This window comes from Rhinolophus sinicus, chromosome 1, assembly GCF_057876585.1.
Source record: "Rhinolophus sinicus isolate RSI-liver-muscle chromosome 1, RSI-T2T, whole genome shotgun sequence".
Lineage (NCBI taxonomy): Eukaryota > Metazoa > Chordata > Mammalia > Chiroptera > Rhinolophidae > Rhinolophus > Rhinolophus sinicus.
The window spans coordinates 178829345-178848868 of NC_142501.1; the positions used below are offsets into that span (position 1 = coordinate 178829345).

The 19524-nt window shown below is 33.6% G+C and overlaps 1 protein-coding gene across 4 annotated transcripts in view; it reads right to left on the reverse strand.

Moving 5' to 3' along the window:
• Positions 1-19524, reverse strand: part of DNAJB14 (DnaJ heat shock protein family (Hsp40) member B14) — a 47108-nt gene that overhangs the window by 26795 nt on the left and 789 nt on the right. The window contains exons 2-3 of one of the 4 annotated variants that reach the window (XM_019757667.3): positions 12187-12270; positions 2702-2873 (exon numbers count right to left, since the gene is read on the reverse strand). The exons of 1 other annotated variant lie outside the window; for it this stretch is intronic. In XM_019757667.3, coding sequence (XP_019613226.1) covers positions 2702-2856 — 155 coding nt within the window. In that variant the 5' untranslated portion in view covers positions 2857-2873; positions 12187-12270. Of the gene's footprint in view, positions 1-2701; positions 2874-12107; positions 12271-19524 lie in introns of all 4 variants that reach the window. 2 more of the 4 variants (XM_088792161.1, XM_019757666.3) reach the window with 2 other exon arrangements.

Below are 19524 nucleotides of genomic sequence, written 5' to 3' on the forward strand. Positions count from 1 at the left end.
ACTGAGCAACTTGTTTGCACAATCGTGCTAACCAACAAGATAACATGGCTTTCTTCAGAAAAATCCCCTGTGTATAGGTATAACAAAAAAAAACATAACAGCATGTAAGTGTTTGCTGGTGATCTGTTATGTCACTAAAGCAACACTTATGAAGGCCAATATAAGGAAAAAGTGTTACATGACTAAGCTAAGCAACTCTCACACAAGGTACTGATTGAAGTATTTTGAGTAAATTAGGGACTCTAATAGAGAATATTCCAATCATATTTAGTCCCCAAAGGGAAAAAAAAAACATTTAATAAAAAAGGTGTAATAAAATTATTAAGCAGAGAAATAGTCTCTAATGCAGGTATACTACTAAGCTAATACTTCCTCCCGGTAAGAATTCATGGTCTCATATCTGGCTGGGTCCTTAATGCTACCCAGTAATCCTTCCATTCCTTTTACCTTTCCCTCTGCAAATATTTCATACTTTTACCACTCTCCTCAAGCTTTCCATCTCATTTCTTTTCTTATAACTCTCAGAGGATAACCTCATCCCCAATTTCACAGAGTATAGAAGCCAAGAGACAAAAAAAAAAAATCTCCCTTAACATTTTGTTTCCACCTGGCCAACTCTGGACATATAGAAAGTGTATCTGCACCATCATATTTCATTCTTCCATTCTTAAGATGTCCTCCGGCCTAAATACTAAAACAGAGATAGAAAAACAAAGCGTTGATTTCCCGTCCTTATTTCTGCCACACCTTGTGCTACTCTTTTCCTTTTAAGGCTAGAGTAGAGAAAATTAAGAAAAAGAGATTTTAAAAAACAAATAACACCAGATTGAGTATATTCCGATTCTTCAAAATTTTCAATTACATTTTTAATGATATTTTCAAATATATAGGTGATTCTATAGTCTTTCTAAAAAATAATCACAAACTGATTCCAAATAAAAATCACACACACACACACACACACACACACACACACACAATTAACTTTAATTAGGTCTTTCATTGAGAACGTGTTCTCCCAATAAAAAGTAATTTCTATAAGAACGTATAATTTGTTTTCAGATACATGTGGTTTCCTGGAACATGTTTCAGCGCGCAGTTTAATTAAAGCTTTTTAAAAAAGAAATTCAAAACAAGTCTCTCATTTATTAACTTATCTCACTTATTCAGCCACCTCTGACACAATCCTACACTTATAAGGTGGCTAGCAACATTATATTCTCAGAGTGCTTCACTACCATTCATTCAAATACCCTCTACCATGGCTTTACCATGATTAAGGAATCTTTTACAACCAAGCTTTAGCATCTAAATGTCTAGGGAAAAAAGCAAAATATAACTACCTTGATATTTGATTTAAAATGACTTTAATTTCAAATTATATGTAGTGAGTAAAAAAGAATGAACTAAAAAAGTAAGAATGGAGGAAAAAAGGGTGAGAAAATAAAGACTAAAATAAACAGATCAGAAAGCAAAAGAGAAAGACAATCTAACTAGTTTGACCAACTCTTCACCTGAGCTAGTTCACTGTATTAAAATGCACTCTTTGTGTGAAATTATCCACTGAATCACTGTTCAGAGTCCTTCATCCTTACACTTTAGTTTCCCTAGAGAGCAACATTAGTACATCAATACAGCTTCCTTAAGCTGTAGTGGTAAACAAAACAGTACTTTCTCTAGTGTTTCATACTCAGAGGTTCATTTCACTTCCTGAAACTTTTTTCTTAATTATAAAATTAGTAAAGTCAAATCCCTAAAACCCAGTTCGTAATTTTTCAACTGTACCTAATTCTTCTACTTTAAGTAGAAGTGTATCAGGAATAAAACTAAAGCACTAAGACAGAATAGTTAGAGTGAAAACAAATTAAAAGGAAAAGATGTTATGGTATTTGAATATATACCAGGGATGCCAAAAAAATGTATACAAGTGGACACTTCGGTCAACGTTGCTCAAGCAGAAGTGTCTGGACGCTGACGAAAACTACTTTGAGCACCCCTTGTAATTCCAGAAGTCAAACGTGACTTGTATTCATCTTTTGTTATTGGTATATATTGAGTATTGCGATTTTAATACAGTTTTCCTTTCTTAATATATATATTTTTTTGGCACCCTCTGTATATAAACATAGCCTTAGGAAACAATACAAATAGAAAAAAAAGCTATCCTTCATTAATATAAGTAGGAAATTGAAAATGCTTTGCTATTGCCCTCAATTTTTCTCTCATATGAAATTCTCGTGCTTTCAAGACAAAACAATTATCCTTTTTCAATACTGTTATCTAAATACTGTACTGCGTCAAAAGACTGAAATAATTTTCCTCAAAAATAATGATCTAGAAGTAACTTTGTGGCTTATAGTTACTTTAAAAGATGGAACCTTCCACAGGGTTGGTACTTTACAGACTAATTTAAAAAGAATATAAAGCATAAGAAACTTCCCACAAGAATCCAACTCCTTGACATCTGTTTTTCTATTGACTTATAATTCAAACACTTCTTTAGGAGTTATCAACATCTTTTTTTCTTTTTTTAAGGAGTGTGAAGCTCACAGTGGCCCATGCAGGGATCGAACCAGCAACCTTGGTATTATTAGCACAATGCTCTAAACAATTGAGCTAACCAGCCACCCAGGTGTTATCAACATTTTAATGTTACATTAGTATCAACTGTAGTTGAGATATAAATCATATTTATTCCTACCTGAGAACTCCATCAACTTGGTCTTTGGTGTAGCCTTTTCCACTTTCACCACTACCAGATGTGCTGTCTTTTGTGCAAGTAGGCTTGCTTTGATCACTACTACCTGATGGTTTTCGGCAATGAGGGCTATTTCCAGCTGTGCTTCCATTTTTCATAATTATTTCCAATAGTGCTGTAGAAAGATACAGAAAGCATACTATGCCTGTTTATATCAAGGTACAAACACATGATCTTGAAAACAAAGTTATAAAGCTTACAAATTAAGAATCATGTACTCCCAAAAGATTTATCATAGGGGCTTTTTAAATAGCAAGTATTCCCTTACATACTTAACTGTTTATAGACCACTAATCACCATTTGGAAGAAGAATATTAAGAAATTTACAGCTAATAACTCAAAATTACTATCATTCAATTACTTATGACATACTTTCATTTGTCATATCCTGGTAAAATTGCAGAATACCGAAGAAAAAGAGATAGTCTTTAAAGGAGCCAATCAGATTATCTACAAAGAAACAGAAAATGACTTCCTATCTATTTCTTAACAGCAACAATGACAGCTAAAAGACACTGGAGTAATATCTTCAAAATGCTCAGGGTAAATAACTGTCAACTTGAGTTCTGCAGTAATTTTTTAGAAAATACACCAAGATTGGAAACATTTTCAAACAAACAAGAACTTAGAAAATTTACTCCTAAGATTTCTAGAGGATACTGTAATATATATATTTGTTTTGGGAAGAAGGAAAACATTTCCAGACAGGCTGTAAAAAGAAATGGTGATAAATGTATGAGTAAATCTAAACACTGAGTTGATAAAGCAATAATAGTTATGTCTAGAATTTGCTTTAAATACTGATGGTGCATAGAAGAGGGGGGCAGACAGAATATATAAAATAAGATTGGCCATATATACTCATAATGGTTAAAGATGGGAGGGTGATAGAGATTGATTATACTATTCTCTCTTCTGTGAATGCTTGAAACTTCCTATAAGTTGAAACTATACATAAAAAAAATTGGGGGAGAGGTGTTATCACTTTGTGAGGGGTATAAATGTCCAACTATTACAGTTTTGTACACCTAAAACTAAAAGAAAAAAAGTAAACAGAAAAGAAAAATTAGCAGAATTAAAAGGAAAAATACGAAGAAACCAACCATGATGGTAGATGACTTTAACGTTTTTAACACATTTCAATCAATAATTAACATTGGGTAAATTTTAAAAAAATCACTAAGGATACAAATGATACAAACATCTAATTTATCAAGCTTGATCTAAGAGACATAACAACATTATATCCAACAACTGGTGAATATTCATTCTTTACAGGCACTCAAGGAATGAAAATTGACTACATCAGAGCTGGAACATAATGTTATCCTCTGCAAATCTCAAAGAATAAGTATCATATATACCACAATCTATGAGCAAAATGCATGTAAGTGAAATAAATTACGAAAATGTAACTAGAAGGATCACAAATGGGTTGGAAAGAAAAAAATTAGACAACTCGTGTATCAAAGAAATAATCATAATAGAGATAAGAAAACAACTGAATAAGAATGAACATACTACGTATCAGAACTTAAGGGTCAACAAATGGTACTGGGACAACCAGTTATCCACATGCAAAAGAATGAATTTGGATTCTTTCTTCACACCATACACAAAAATTAGCTCAAAATAGATCATACACATAAACGTAAGAGCTAAAATTATAAAACTATTAGAAAAAAATACATAGGAGTAAATCTTTGTGACCTTGATTTAGGCAAAACATTCTTAGATATGATAACATAAGTACAAGCAACAAAGGAAAAAATAAGAAACTAGACTTCATTAAAATTAAAAACTTTTGCCCTTCAAAGAATATCACCAATAAAGTAAAAAGACAAGCCATAAAATGGGAGAAAATGTTTATAAAATCATATAGGAAACCATCAATAAATCAAAAAGACATCCTACTGAATGGGAGAAGATATTTGCCAATGATACATCTGATAAGAGGTTAATATCCAAAATTTATGAAAAACTCATACAACTCAACACCCAAAAAATAAACCACCGTATTAAAAAACGGGCAGAGGACATGAAGAGACATTTCTCTAAAGAGGACATACAGATGGTCAACAGACATATGAAAAGATGCTCAACGTCACTAATCATTAGAGAAATGCAAAAAAGCCCACAATGACATATCACCTCACTTCTGTCAGAATGGCTATCATCAATAAATACAAGAAAAAACAAGTGTTGGTGAAGATGTGGAGAAAAGAGAGCCCCCGTACACTGTTGATGTTGGTGCAGCCACTATGGAAAACAGCATGAAGGTGCCTCATAAAATTAAAAATAGAACTACCTTATGACCCAGCAATTTCACTCCTGGGTATCTATTCAAAGAAATCCAAAACACTAATTGCAGCGCTATTCACAATATGGACGATATTGAAATAACAGAAATGCCCATCAATAGACAATTGGACAAAGAAACTGTGGTACATTATACAATGGAGTATTACTCAGCCATAAAAAAGAATGAAATCTTACCATTTGCAACAACATGGATGGATGTAGAGAACATTATGCTAAGTGAAATAAGTCAGACTGAGAAAGACAAATACCATATGATATCACTTATATGTGAAATCTAAAGAACAAATAAATGAGCAAATAAAACAGAAATGGACTCAGAAATATAGAGAAAAAAACTGATGGTTGCCAGATGGGAGGAAGATGGGGATGGGGAGAAGGTAAAGGGATTAGAAGGTACAAATTGGTAGTCATAATATAGTCATGGGGATATGAAATACAGAATGGGGAATATAATCAACAATGTTGTAAAGATCCTTTAGGGTACCAGACGGGTACTGGACTTATCAGGGGGATCACTTAACGGACTGTGTAGATACCTGACCACTGCACTATACACCTCAAGCTGAAGTAGAATAATACTGAATGTTAACTATAATTAAATGTATAGAAATAGATATAGTCACGGGATGTAAAGTATAGCATAGGTAATATAGTCAATGGTATTGTAACGGCTACATACAATGTCAGAGAGGTAGTATATTGGGGGGGTTATCACTTTGTGAGGGGTGTAAATGTCTATTACGTTGCTTTGTACACCTGAAACTAATAAAGAGACATATATCCAAAATATATAAAGAATTATTACAATTCAATAATAAAACCAAAAATTCAATTTAAAAATGTGCGAAAGATCTGAACAGACATTCTCCAAAACAGATATACAAACGGTCAATAAACACACGAAAAGTTGCTCAAGATCAATAGCCATTAGGTAAATGAAAATACACAATGAGATACCATTTCACACTCATTAAAATGACTATAATAAAAAATATGGACAGTAACAAGTGTTGACATGGATGGGGAGAGATTGGAACCCTCGTACACTGTTGGTGGAAATGTAAAATGTTGTGGCCACTTTGAAAAAAATCATCTGGTAGTTATTTAAAAGACTAAACATATAGATACCATTTGACCCAAAAATCCTATCCCTGGGTATATACCCAAGAGAAATGAAAACATACATCTACAAAAAACTGGTTCCCAAATGTTCATAACAGCATTGTTAACAGAAAAAAAAGTAGAAACAATCCAAATTTCTACCAACTGATGAATGGATAAATAAAATGTGATACGTCTATACAATAGAACATTATTCAACAACGAAAAAAATGAAGTACTGATATATGCTACAATATGGATGAACCTTGAAAACATGCTAAGTAAGACCATATTGTATGATTCCCCTTATATGAAATATATAGAGTAGGCAAATCCACAGAGACGAAAAGTAGATTAGTCATTGCAAGGGCTAGTGGAAAAGGAAGAGTGGAATTGGTAAGAAATGAGGAGTGACTGCTCATGAGCATGGGGTTTTATTTTGAAGAGAAGAAAATGTTCTAAAAGTTATTGTAATGTTTGTACAACTCGGTGAATATACTAAAACCCACTGAATAGTATGCTTTAAGTCAAGTAATTGTACAGTATGTGAATTACATCTCAATAAAGCTGATATATCTGAGATATATATATATAGATATACAACTATCTATCTATCTATCTATCTATCTATCTATCTATCTATCTATCTATCTATCTATCTATCTATGACATATATACATATATAGCTGATACCATGTTTCTCTGAAAATAAGACCTAACTGGAAAATAAGCCCTAGCAGACTTTTCGGGATGACATCCCCTGAACATAAGCCCTAACGCGTCTTTTGGAGCAAAAATTAATATAAGACTGGGTCTTATTTTCGGGGAAACACAGTATGTATAATATATATATATATACATATATATATGTGTGTATATATATATGTATATATATATATATATACACATATATTTAAATCTTAGCAGTGTCATTGGCAAATTGAAACATATTTCTTTATATGCGTTTGTGTATATATATATATATATATATATATATATATATATATATATGAACTTTTTTCTACCATATTTTTTCCCTAGCTAATGCATTCAAGAGGTCATCAAAGACATAAGAAATTCAGTTTTAATAACCATCTAGTTGTAGCTGCTACAGAAAGGCTCTTAATTAGACAGAAATCTATTAGTTATTAACAAGATAAGTATAACACATAGTACTTGATTAGCTTAACTGTTGATTGTTTAGTTTTTATTTAATGCAATCACAATGTTAACCTTGATATCAGAAGCCAGCATGATCTATGGGATAGTGGTTCACAACTTTTAAATATGAAAAATTTTATGGAAACTCTCAAAGAAGGCTGTGACAGCAGCTTAAAATTTAAATCTCTGCAAATTCTATCATAAAATCAGATCAATTAGCAAACTCAAAACCTCATGCACAAAAAGAAGAAGGTGGGGATTACCAACCATTAGCTACCAGATCTATGTGGGTATTACCATATGTGTGGGAAGAAGTAGAGGATAGTAATAAGGTATTTGCCAATCCACGGAACAAAAGAACTCTAAAATTATCAATAGGGATTCTGTATGTAACACAGCAGGCGAAACTGAGAAAAGTGTATGAAAATGAATGGATTTTGCTCACTACAATAGCACGTGAATGAAAGGGTCCATAATAACCTCTTAAAGGCATAGAACGCTCCACTCCCTAAACTTTCAAAACTAATAAGTCAAAGTTCTCTTCCAGAACAAAATCACACTGAGGAGAAACTACTGGGAACAGGAACAAAACTGAAGAGGGCAGGGGCAATAGAAAAAAGAGAGAAACTCCAGATAAAGTGGGGAGAGAGAAAGGAGTGAGGAGATCTTATATGGTGACATATTTGCAACCATTACACAAAAACCGAAGAAAGATCTTTGTGTATTTAGAAAGGCTAACTAACTTCATATAAAAATGTGTAAAACAAAATAATAGAAAGGAAATCTGATAGAAAGTTATTATGAGAAAAAAGGAATAGGACTAAAATAACTCTCTGAAGACAATGAAAGCACATCACAAAGACTTGCTGACAAAACAGGTAAACACTATAACCTAGTACTTCAAACCAAGCTGAAAAGACTTTAAGAACGGCCGGATGGCTCAGTTGGTTAGAGCGCGAGCTCTGAACAAGAAGGTTGCCAGTTCGATTCCCACATGGGCCAGTGAGCTGCGCTCTCCACTAGATTGAATACAATGAGCTGCCACTGAGCTGCTGGTGGGGTGATGAGATGGCTCAGTTGGGTTAGAGTGCAAGCTCTTAACAATAAGGTCGCAGGTTCAATTCTCACCTGGGACGGTGGGCTGTGCTCCCTGCAACTAAAGATTGAAAACAGCGACTGGACTTGGAGCTGAGCTGCACCCTCCACAACTAGACTGAAGGACAACGACTTGGAGCTCATGGGCCCTGGAGAAACACACTGTTCCCCAATATTCCCCAATAAATCTTAAAGAAAAAAAAGAAGTTATACATAATACGAAATAACACAGAAATCAGAATTAGGACAATCCCCCAAAGTATCTATCTATCTATCAGAAAAAAAAAAAAAAATTCTAAAAAGACTCAACTAGAAGAAAGAAGGAGTTAATAAACACAACAGATAATGTTGTATAAATGAAAGACACTACAAAAAGGCGGAAAACTTTTTTTAAATGAAAAAAAGGCAAAAAGTTAGAAAGAAAATGGCAAATATTGAAGGTAGTTAAAGAAGATCCAACATAAATATAACAGAAGTCCTGATGAAGAAAAATAAAACAGCTATATAATTGGAGAAAACTTTTTTGATATAAAAACAGAAACATCTGAAGCCATATAATGAAAGAACAAGTCACATACCTAAGAATATTGACCTAGAGTAATGAACACCAAGATATATTCTAGTAAACTTAACTGGGCTTCTAGGAAAAAGGATCAGATATTTATAAAGAAAACTAGACTGTCATCAGACTTTGCTCATCAGCAGTACTTGCACAAAACAATAGCATAACATATTTAGATAGCCAAAGAAAGAAAACTGGAGCTAAGGATTTTATATCCACCAAATTAACTTCAAACATTAAGACCACAGATAGACAGTTTTCAACATTCCAGAACTTAGGGAGCACAACTCCCACAAGCCCTTCCTGGAAATCTACTAGAGAACAAGCTTCAGGAATCCAAAATAATTAGAGATACATAGGACTGATGTGGAGAATGAAGTGTATGGTGATCTATATACGGATAAGATTAAATGATGATTAAATTAGACAGCATATAGTATGTAATGATAATATGTTCTGACACTGTAGATAGGTTCAAATATTTTAAAAATTGTAGGCTGCTTCCTTTGTTTTTCTTCTTACTTGAAAAAAACTATTGGTCTTCTCTTCCATTCCCTTCTCTTCCTTGTGGCAGCTGAGGCCTCAACAGAGGAAGCTTACTGAGACCAAGGAACCAGTCACAGCCAAAAACAGCCTGAGCTTAATAGGACGTGCACCAATGGGGATAAGGAGGCAACTCCAGGCACACAGAGGAAAATGAACAAATAAATTGAAGATAACAGGAGCCACGTTTCTCACTATCTCACCTAAGGATATTGTGAGAGAATGGAATTACAAATCTGGAAATGGAGAAGGCTAGATGAATTCTGTGGTGAACTAAAAAAGAGGCATGTGAATCTTGCACAGATATCAAAAATAATATAGATTAATACAGATTAAATCACTATAGATGTACGTATTCCCACAAACACACATTAACAGAGATACATATACATACATGCATTTATATACGCTGTATCTATTGAGGAGACCTAGAGGCAATGACACTCCTGTTGTAATAAGCTTATCTAGTCTGTATATCTGTTTCCAAGTACCACTGTCCATTAAAAAGAATAGGATACCTTGGAGAAATAGCAGAAAGTAAAAAGTGGGCCTGAAAATTTTTTGTGCCATGAAGTAAGGACACTCAGAGGATGAGGACATCAGAAAGACACAGGGCTCCTACTGACTAAATCTGAGGCAATCTGAGCATCAAAATAAATACTAACATTAAATAAGAATGCATGAATTCATACTCATACACTGAATAAGTTGAATACCAACTAATAAATTATTAAAAGAATGACAGAATTAGAAAACCACCATTTGGCAACCATCAGAAACTAATCCAGGAAAGAATCATCAATGAATGCTAAAAGGAATTGCTGAAAGTATTTTATGGAACAGGACATTTACACAATCTCAAAGTATTTTCCCACAAAATATTTATTAATTATAAAGGGGAAAAAAGTTAAGTTTTAAGTGGCAATCACCAACTTAACTTAGTAACCCAAGTTAACCTCAACAGTGAAGACCAAATTAACATAATGCGTCTCCTGATATGTTACACTAAGAAAATATAACTTCTATAGTATTTCTGGCAAAAAAATTGTATACGGAAATGTTAAGCCCAAATTAAGGGAAATTCTATAAAATAATTGGTCTGTACTCATCAAAAATGCCAAAGTAAAGAAGAAAAGATGGTATCTGGAGAATAAAGCATGCCCATACATGCACCATGTATCTTTTTGCATACTGGAAAAAATGGCAGAATTTAGGTGAGGTACATGCATTGATTTCATGAATTTGATGGTAATATTGTGGTTATGTAAGAGAGTGCCCTTGTCTTAGAAAATATACACTGAATTATTTAAGGGTAATGGGACGTCATGTCTACAATATATTGCTAATCAGTTCAGAAAAAAATATAATAAGAATAAATTGTATGTGTGGGGGGTGGGGTGGGGGGGTACCAGGGAGAGAGAGGACAGGATAAAGCAAATGTAAAATTTTATCCAATAGGAAGCCTGAGTAAAACGTATAAGGAAAGTCTGCACTATTCTTGTGACTTTTCTGTAAGTTTGAAAATGATTTCAAAATTTAAAAGAAAATTAAAATTGAGAGTATATGCAAAGAAAATTTAACTGTTTTCAATAATTATATTAGTGGGTAGTGTTGGTAATATTATTCTGAAACTATTATGTACATGATGTGGCATAAAGCAAATAAATAACCATGTCATAGTACGTCATTTACCATGGCTTTGAGAAACAGAATTACTACTATTTAAGGAAGGAGATAGAAATATAAGCTAGAAATATACAAGCTAGAAATACAAGCTAGAAAAGTTTACGTAAACACCCCACAGTGCTTAACTTGAATCGGAAATAACAGTTATATAAACTCATAAACTGTTTTAGCATTAAAAAATGTATTTCCTAGTCTGTACACTGAAAAGGCCCAGAAACAATGAACAATCTAAAATCTACAGCATCCTTAATGCCAGATGGTGATGCTGAAACACCCTTTTCCATTAAGAGAAAGTAGGGCTATTGGAAATACGTTTGATTTCAGGACTAGTACAGGAAATGTGTAAGAGTCTGAAACATTCTGTTACACCAAAGAGCAAGGTAACCACTAAAGACTACTGGGAGTGTGTCTAGAGGACTCAGGAGCTAACCTAACGGGGCTCCCACTGCTTTTGAAGAAAAAAGGGAACCAATTCCTTTTCTTGAAAACTGATAAAAGTAATTAAGCTTTCCTATATGAATTATAACAGTGTGTAACTCTAAGACAGGAGAGGGGGAAGTGTCTCTTTATAGGAGTATTTCAGCTAATAAGTGAAGAAATTCTTTTTTAAAAATTACGGTGCCAGATATGAATGAAAATGGTTATGTGTTTAGTATTTACAGATGGCCACAAAGTTCATATGCATGCTAGTTAGAAGTTATCTGTACATCTCCTTTCACACTTAGTACAAACATGTTCTCCCAGTGTTTTTCTGGACATCTTCCATGGTAAAAGCTACATGCTCAATACTGCTAAAGCAGGATCATATTATTGTTTCCGATTCAACGTTACTATATTGAAAATTTTTCTACAATTTCATACATAAGAGTTCTGCTTACCAATGGCTGTATGTGTACATGCACTCACACCAAACACTCTTTGGTTCCAAAGAGTGAACATTTGCACAAGTTCCATTACCTCTGAGTCTCAATATCCAGTTTTGTCATCTTAAAAATGGAAATCAGCAAGGTTTTCTATATTAATAATCACTGGAACCAATGCCTGAGAAAGTAATATAATTCAGTTCAAATACTGTCAGAATTTAGAACACAATGGATTTTTCTGACTTATTAAATATTTTAGCTATTATATGAGATTTCATTTACAATAATGTGCAGTATTACAAACATTAGTTGAGCAGATACAGTACTTATAAACTAGATTACTTTTACTTTCAGCTTTAAAACTATCCAACCTCATTTTATAAATTCACTTTCCAGACATACTGCTTTGCTTGGGATTTTAAAGTAGTCTTCATTTACCATGTTTTCCCGAAAATAAGACTGGGTCTTATATTAATTTTTGCTCCAAAAGACGCATTAGGGCTTACGTTCAGGGAATGTCATCCTGAAAAATCATGCTAAGGCTTACTTTCAGGTTAGGTCCTATTTTCGGGGAAACACGATAAGTATATTCCATATTGAGAACCAGTGAAAAAGTAAATATACTATTAAAAATGTTTATGTGGATAATCCAAAAATGAAGAACCAAGGTCTGTTTTCATTTAATAAGTTTCTGCCACACACCTGGATATATATATATATATATATATATATATATATATACCCATCATTAGCAGAATCTAAAATAAGAACACATTTTTTGCAAAACAAATGGATTTTTCCCCTCCTCCTCACAACTGGAAAGAGCTTTTATTTATGTGATTAAAAAGTAATGTTGCTCAGCTCATTAAAAAAAGACATATAAATTCCACACAAGAAAAAAAAATCAATCACTTTGGTATATTTAACTCTAGTTACTAAAGTTAGCTGGCTGGCTAGCTTTTAAGATGTATTTTTTTTAAAAAAAAACTAGAATAATCTACATATGTTTGTAGCCTAGCTTGAGTTAATTCATAATACAGTACGTATATATTTTTACAGGAATAAATATAGGTCCACATAATTTTTTTTTTTTTTTTTGAAGACCTTATTCAGGACTATTGCAATAGAGGCGAGCCATCAGGCTCAACTCAGAATGCAACAAAGACAGCTGGAGATTTATAGCCAATGAGCATAGTGAGGGGTAAGTGGTTGGAAAATTACTGAGGAGCATCATCTTTTTAAAGAGGTACACAATATATGAATGTAATGCAATTTATTTGATCAATTCCCACTGATGGGAATTTATATTCTTTTCAATTTTTTGTTATAGTGACAATCCATATCCATATCCATATATATATATATATATATATATATATATATATATATATACTTTTGCACACTTGTCAGATTATGGAAGAGCTTCATTTTTTAAATATATTACCGTGAAAAGCCTACAGCTATAAATTTTTCATTTAATTATCTGTTTAACAAATCATCTTTATTAAAGGGAATGCAATTATATAAACAAGTATTATATTCTGGAAAATCCAGGCTTATAAATGCTGCAAGTATATGCATAACACTGTTAGGCACCACAGGAATAAAAAGATGGTTAAAATTAAAATAGTTCTTGACAGCAAAGGAGTTTTTAATCTAGAAGAGGGATTCTCTCTCTCTCTCTCTCTCTCTCTCTCTCTCTCTCTCTCTCTCTCTCTCCAAGGAATGAATGCAGCAGGGCAGAGAGCTACATGTTACCAAGCATGGGATGAGTAGTTAATCCAAATAGAGATTAATCCTAATTTAAAGCAATTATTTTGTGCTCAAATAAGTAACTCAAAAATGACAGAAAAAAGACAAATATTATACCGTTAACTCCAAGGCATTATCCAAATACTTTTTCCATAGTAACAATATATGGCATTCTTACAGCACTTCGTAAAATATCCTTATAATAATCTGGCGAATATTAGAGATGGGGAAACTGAGGCTAAGGAAAGGAAAAGGGAATGTCAGGAATCAAGCCATTAATGTCCAGCAGATATTTCACATTTCACTCTTCCAACATGTAAGCTCCAAGAGGACAAAGACTTTGTCTTATTGTTCACTGACTCCCTAGTTCCTAAGAACTGTGCGTGGAACAAAACACTGTGCATTCAGTATGTATTTGTTAAGTAACTATAGCCCCATTTTACAAATGAGAAAATGAGGCTCAGAAAGGTCGTTATGTATGCAGAGTCGCACAACTACTAAATTAAGGTTCAAAACCAATTTCAATACTTTTTCTTCAGCTATAATGTCTGAAATCATTTGGCTATTAGCTGAAATTTGAAAATCATTGTAACACTTACTTAACTTGATGCTATCAAAATAATTGTTCTGAATGTAAGGTTTGTATTTGTCACTAAATTTTAATTAAGTCAGAAACAAAAAAAAACTGAACTGTCTTAAAAGGAATAGGTTGGATAATACTCTAGATGTGTAATCACAATTTCAAAACCTTTATTTTATCATTTTAAGTGAGACAAAAGGTGACAGTACTTTGAATGTTTTTTATCAGATTTAAATTTTAAAATAATGTAGCAAAACAAAGGAAGAAAAATCTACACACATATCTTTCACATGAGAGAAAAAATAAAAACAGGACTATAATTGCTATTGTGCAGATAGATGTTGCAAAATATACTATAAACTATCCATTCGTTAAAGATACAGGATGGCCTTTTTTGAAGTGGGTCATTTGGTTCAAATTACTATGAAATTCTTGAAAACAATAAAAATGCTTTTCTCTGGGAAAAAAAAAATCTATAGTTCAAACTGCCCCCCAATTAGCACTAAACACCAAAGTATTAAAATAGCAATGTAAAGTATTAAGATAGCGAGACTATATCCCGTGAAAGTCCCAGACATATCAATAACTCAACAAATATACAGTTTAAGAAACAAAAATGTAATTTGTTTTCTGTCTCCTGACATTATTTTTCCAGAATATTTGTATTTCCTACGTAGTAGCTACTCGTATATGTCAATGCTTTCACACATACACTAAACTTATAGTATGAAAATATTTGAAAGCTACAAAACTCAATTCACTAAGAAGTTAACTGCAACAAATAAACTGCAAAATAAAATTCTCAAATAAAAGCATAGAAAGCAACAATGTCCTAGGATCCATTTGAAGATCAAGTTTTTCTTCAAGGAAAACTCTTGTCAATTTAAAAAAATGTTTTATCAATCAACCTGGCAAGAATAAAATGTAAAGAGGCCAAAAATTGTGGAATATAGCTAGAATTTAGTTTCGTCATCTTCCCATTCGCTGTATAAGAATAATGGAGATCAAAATGTTTTCTTTTACCTATCTTAGTATGAAAACACATCCACAAGAACATTCAGTCAAAACTCTTTTGAGCTACAAGGGTTTGATGGTAGTCTAGAATAGGTGAAATTCAGGGATAAAAATATGCAATTTCATTTTAACCAAGAGCTTCAATTTCCTTCTCCACTAAACATTTTATCAGGAACTTACAAAAATGTTCTAGCTCTTTCCTTCCTCTGACTTCTTAAATTATTCCAATAAATAAATTCTGAAAACATTCTATGTAAAATACACTTTGCTAAGTAGTTGCACATAAGTTTATTTCAGCTAACGCTCACATCAACCCTGTGATGAAATCTTCACTTTACACATAACTCAACAAGGCTTAGAGAAGCTAAGTAACTTGTCCCCGGTTATAAAGCTGTCAGAGGCAAAGTCTGCATCTGAACTAAGGTTTTCAGACTACACCACAACTGTCCCCTATCACTTTATTTGGTAATCACATACTGCCACATTACAATACATTGTACTACTAATTTTCACTTTATATTTCTTAAGTTTTTCTATATCCACGTCTTTAAGACCAACAATTGTGTTGTGCTTTAATATCTTACGGTATCCTTTAGTAGATTGATTCAAGTTGCTTGTATAGTAGAAGAATAACAGACTACAAGTTTAAAAATTCTGAGAGCTTTGTAAAGTGCAAACGATACCAAAATAATTGAGTGCTTACTATGAATGCTTTCCATGTATTAACTCATTTAATCCTCATAACAACCCTATGAAATCAGTATATTATTGTCCCATTTTACATATGATAAAGCTAAAGGCTAGAAAGGTTCTCTAACTTGCCCAAAATTAAGGTTACAAGTTAGTAGACTTCAAAAGTCAAAGTATTCTGTCTCAAGTAATTACTTGCTTAATGTTCAAACTGTCCATCTAGGACTAGATAATGACTAAATGACATCATGTACTCATACAGTAGGGCGATTAAAAAAATTTTAACTCTGGGCAATGGTTTCTTAGCAATGACACTAAAAGCACAGACAATAAAAGAAAAAATAGACAAACGGGATTACATTAAACTTAAAAACTTCTGTGTATCAAAGGACACAATCAACAGAGTGAAAAACACCTACAGAATGGGATAAAATAATGTGCAAATCATATATCTGATAAGGAGTTAATATCCAGAATATATAAAGAATTCCTACAACTCAACAACCAATAAAACAAATAACCCAATTAAAAAATGGGCAAAGGATCTGAAGAGACATTACCCCAAAGATGATATACAAATGGCCTACAAGCATATAAAAAGATGTTCAACATCACTAATTGTCAGAGAAATACAAATCAAAGCCACAATGAGATAGCACTTCATACTTGTTAAGATGGTTACTATCAAAAACAAACAAACAAGCATAGAGAAAAGAACAAGTGTTGGTGAGAATGTGGAACTCCTGTGCACTGTTGGTGGAAATGTAAAATGGTGCAATCACCATGGAAAAGCGTATAGCATTTCCTCAGAAAAATAAAAATAGAATTATTACCTATATGATCCAGCAAATGGGTTTTTTAGTCTATACCCAAAAGATCTGAAGCAGGATCACAAAGAGATATTTGCACAGCCATGTTCATAGCAGGATTATTCACAATAGCCCAAATGTAAAAACAACCTAAATGCCTACTGACAGATGGAATGAAAATGTGGGATATATGAGGTGTGATCAAACAATATAGTGAATATTTAAATTTAAAAAAATTACAGTAAAAAACACATTGCCACTAATCCTCCTCAAAATACATCCCCTCACTTCGAACACACTTATCCCATTGTTCTTGCCACTTTCTAAAGTAGTTCGGAAGTCCTCTTTCATGAGAGTCTTCAGTTGCGCTGTCATGGCTGCTTCCATGTCTTGAATTGATTCAAAACGTTTACCTTTCAGGGTCATTTTGACTTTGGGGAAGAGCCAAAAGTCGCACGGTGCCAGATCTGGTGAATAAGGTGGATGAGGATACACCGTAATGTTTTGACAGAAATTGACGTACCAGAAGGAATGTGTGACACGGAGCCTTTCTGTTCTGATGACAAATTACGGTGAATGTTGCTGCCAAATGCCATCCAATGGAAAGGAAGGGATCTTCAATACAGGAAGCAGCGCATCCAGTCACAGTGTGTGACAAGTTTCAACTCGTTCAGTGCAGGTGTGAGCTACTGTTGAGAAAAGGTGTGTTTTAAAGTGTGCAGTAAATCATCCTCCATCAGGACATTCCGTGTCACACATCACTTCTGGTATACAGCCAATTTCTGTCAAATAAAAACATTACCATGTGTCCTCATCCACCTTATTCAGAGATCTTATTCAGATCTCTGGCACCGTGTGATTTCTGGCTTTTCCCTAAAGTCAAAATGATTCAGGACATCGAGGCAGACAGGACAGTGCAACTAGACACTCACGAAAGAGGACTTTCAGAATTACTTCAGAAAGTGGCAAAAAAGATGGGATAAGCGTGTTGGAAGCAAGAGGGCGTATTTTGATAGGGGTTAATGGCAATGTGCTTTTTACTATAATAAGTTTTTTATTTAAATATTCACCGTATTGTTTGATCACACCTTGTATATGCAACTTAAAAAAAAATCCTACCACATACAACATGGATGAACTTCCAATATATCATGCTAAGTGAAATAAGCTTCAAAAAAGACAAATACTACAACAGGTCCTCAAATAACATTGTTTCATTCAACTTCATTGTTATGTTGATAAGACGCAGTAGGAACTTATCTCTTGTTTACATTAATTAGCCTATGGTAAATCTGGTTTCATTACACGTCATTTAGCTTAAAGTGGCAGAGCCTATAGACCACGTTCAGTTAGGAACTGCTGCATACGATTCCACTTATATAAGGTATCTAAAGTGGTCAATTTTAAAAGAAAGTATAATGGTGGATGCCAGGGGCTGGTGGGTGGGGAAAATGTTAAGTTGTTTAATTGGTATAGCCTTTCAGTTCTGTAAGATGAAAAATTCTGCAGATCCGTTGCACAATGTGAAAATAGTTATCATTACTGAACCATACACTTAACAACGGTTCAACTGCTAAACTTTATGTTTTTTGCCACAGTTAAAAAAAATTATTAATTTCCCTTTCTTTCACTTCCCTTTTCTGTCCTCTCTGGTATACTATTCAATAGCAATATAATGAAAGGATAGAGAAAAGCAAAGAATAACAGGGATTCACCAATGTAGAAATAAAGTAAGAAAATAATAAAACAGGTAACCATGCATTCTTACTAACTTTTCAATAATTTTCTTCTTAACCTGGAAATACCTTGAACCTCCAGGGAAACAGTATCCTCTTGGAAAGGCAACAGAGAGTAGTGGTTAAAGGCTTTTTGGAGCTGGAAAGCTCAAGTACTATTCTGACTTGGCTATTAATTTCTGTGTGACCTTGGGTACGATATTTTCATCCATCCATCCATCCATCCATCCATCCATCCATCCAAAAGGCAGTCTGTTTTCCTATGGGTAAACCAGATCAAACGAATCCTGTACTTCTACATAAGATTGTTCTGAGGAGTAAATGAAATACATATAAAACACCAGGCAGAAGGCCTGGCACTTTATAAGCGCTCAATAAATGTTAGCGACTATTACTAAGGCCTAGAAAGCAGGACACGAACAGGGTGAATTCAACTAAAAGAAGTCCAATACTCTATTCCTTAGAGACCTGCCTAATTTGTCAATAATTATGGTGTTATCAAATCAGATATTACTTAACAAATCATTACGGACTCTATCATTTTTGCCAAATTTGTACTACTCTCTTCTAAGTAACTCTCTCCCAGGGAAAAGCAATGTCATCTCAGGTATTCGAAAATGTTTGCTTTGGGAACAATGTTCTACCCCAGAGATGGTGGAACCGGAGACCTTTAGTGACTAGAGTTCCCTGTTCCTCTCACTTTATTAGGGGCCTAGGCCTTATTTGGGAGCGAGGATGAGGAGGGAGAGGGCCGCAGGATCTAACACCCAGATATAAAGCCTTACTTTGATAAGATTAAGACAGGACCAGACAAATCTTCCAGGGACATTCTCTTGGAGAATGGCAGCCGG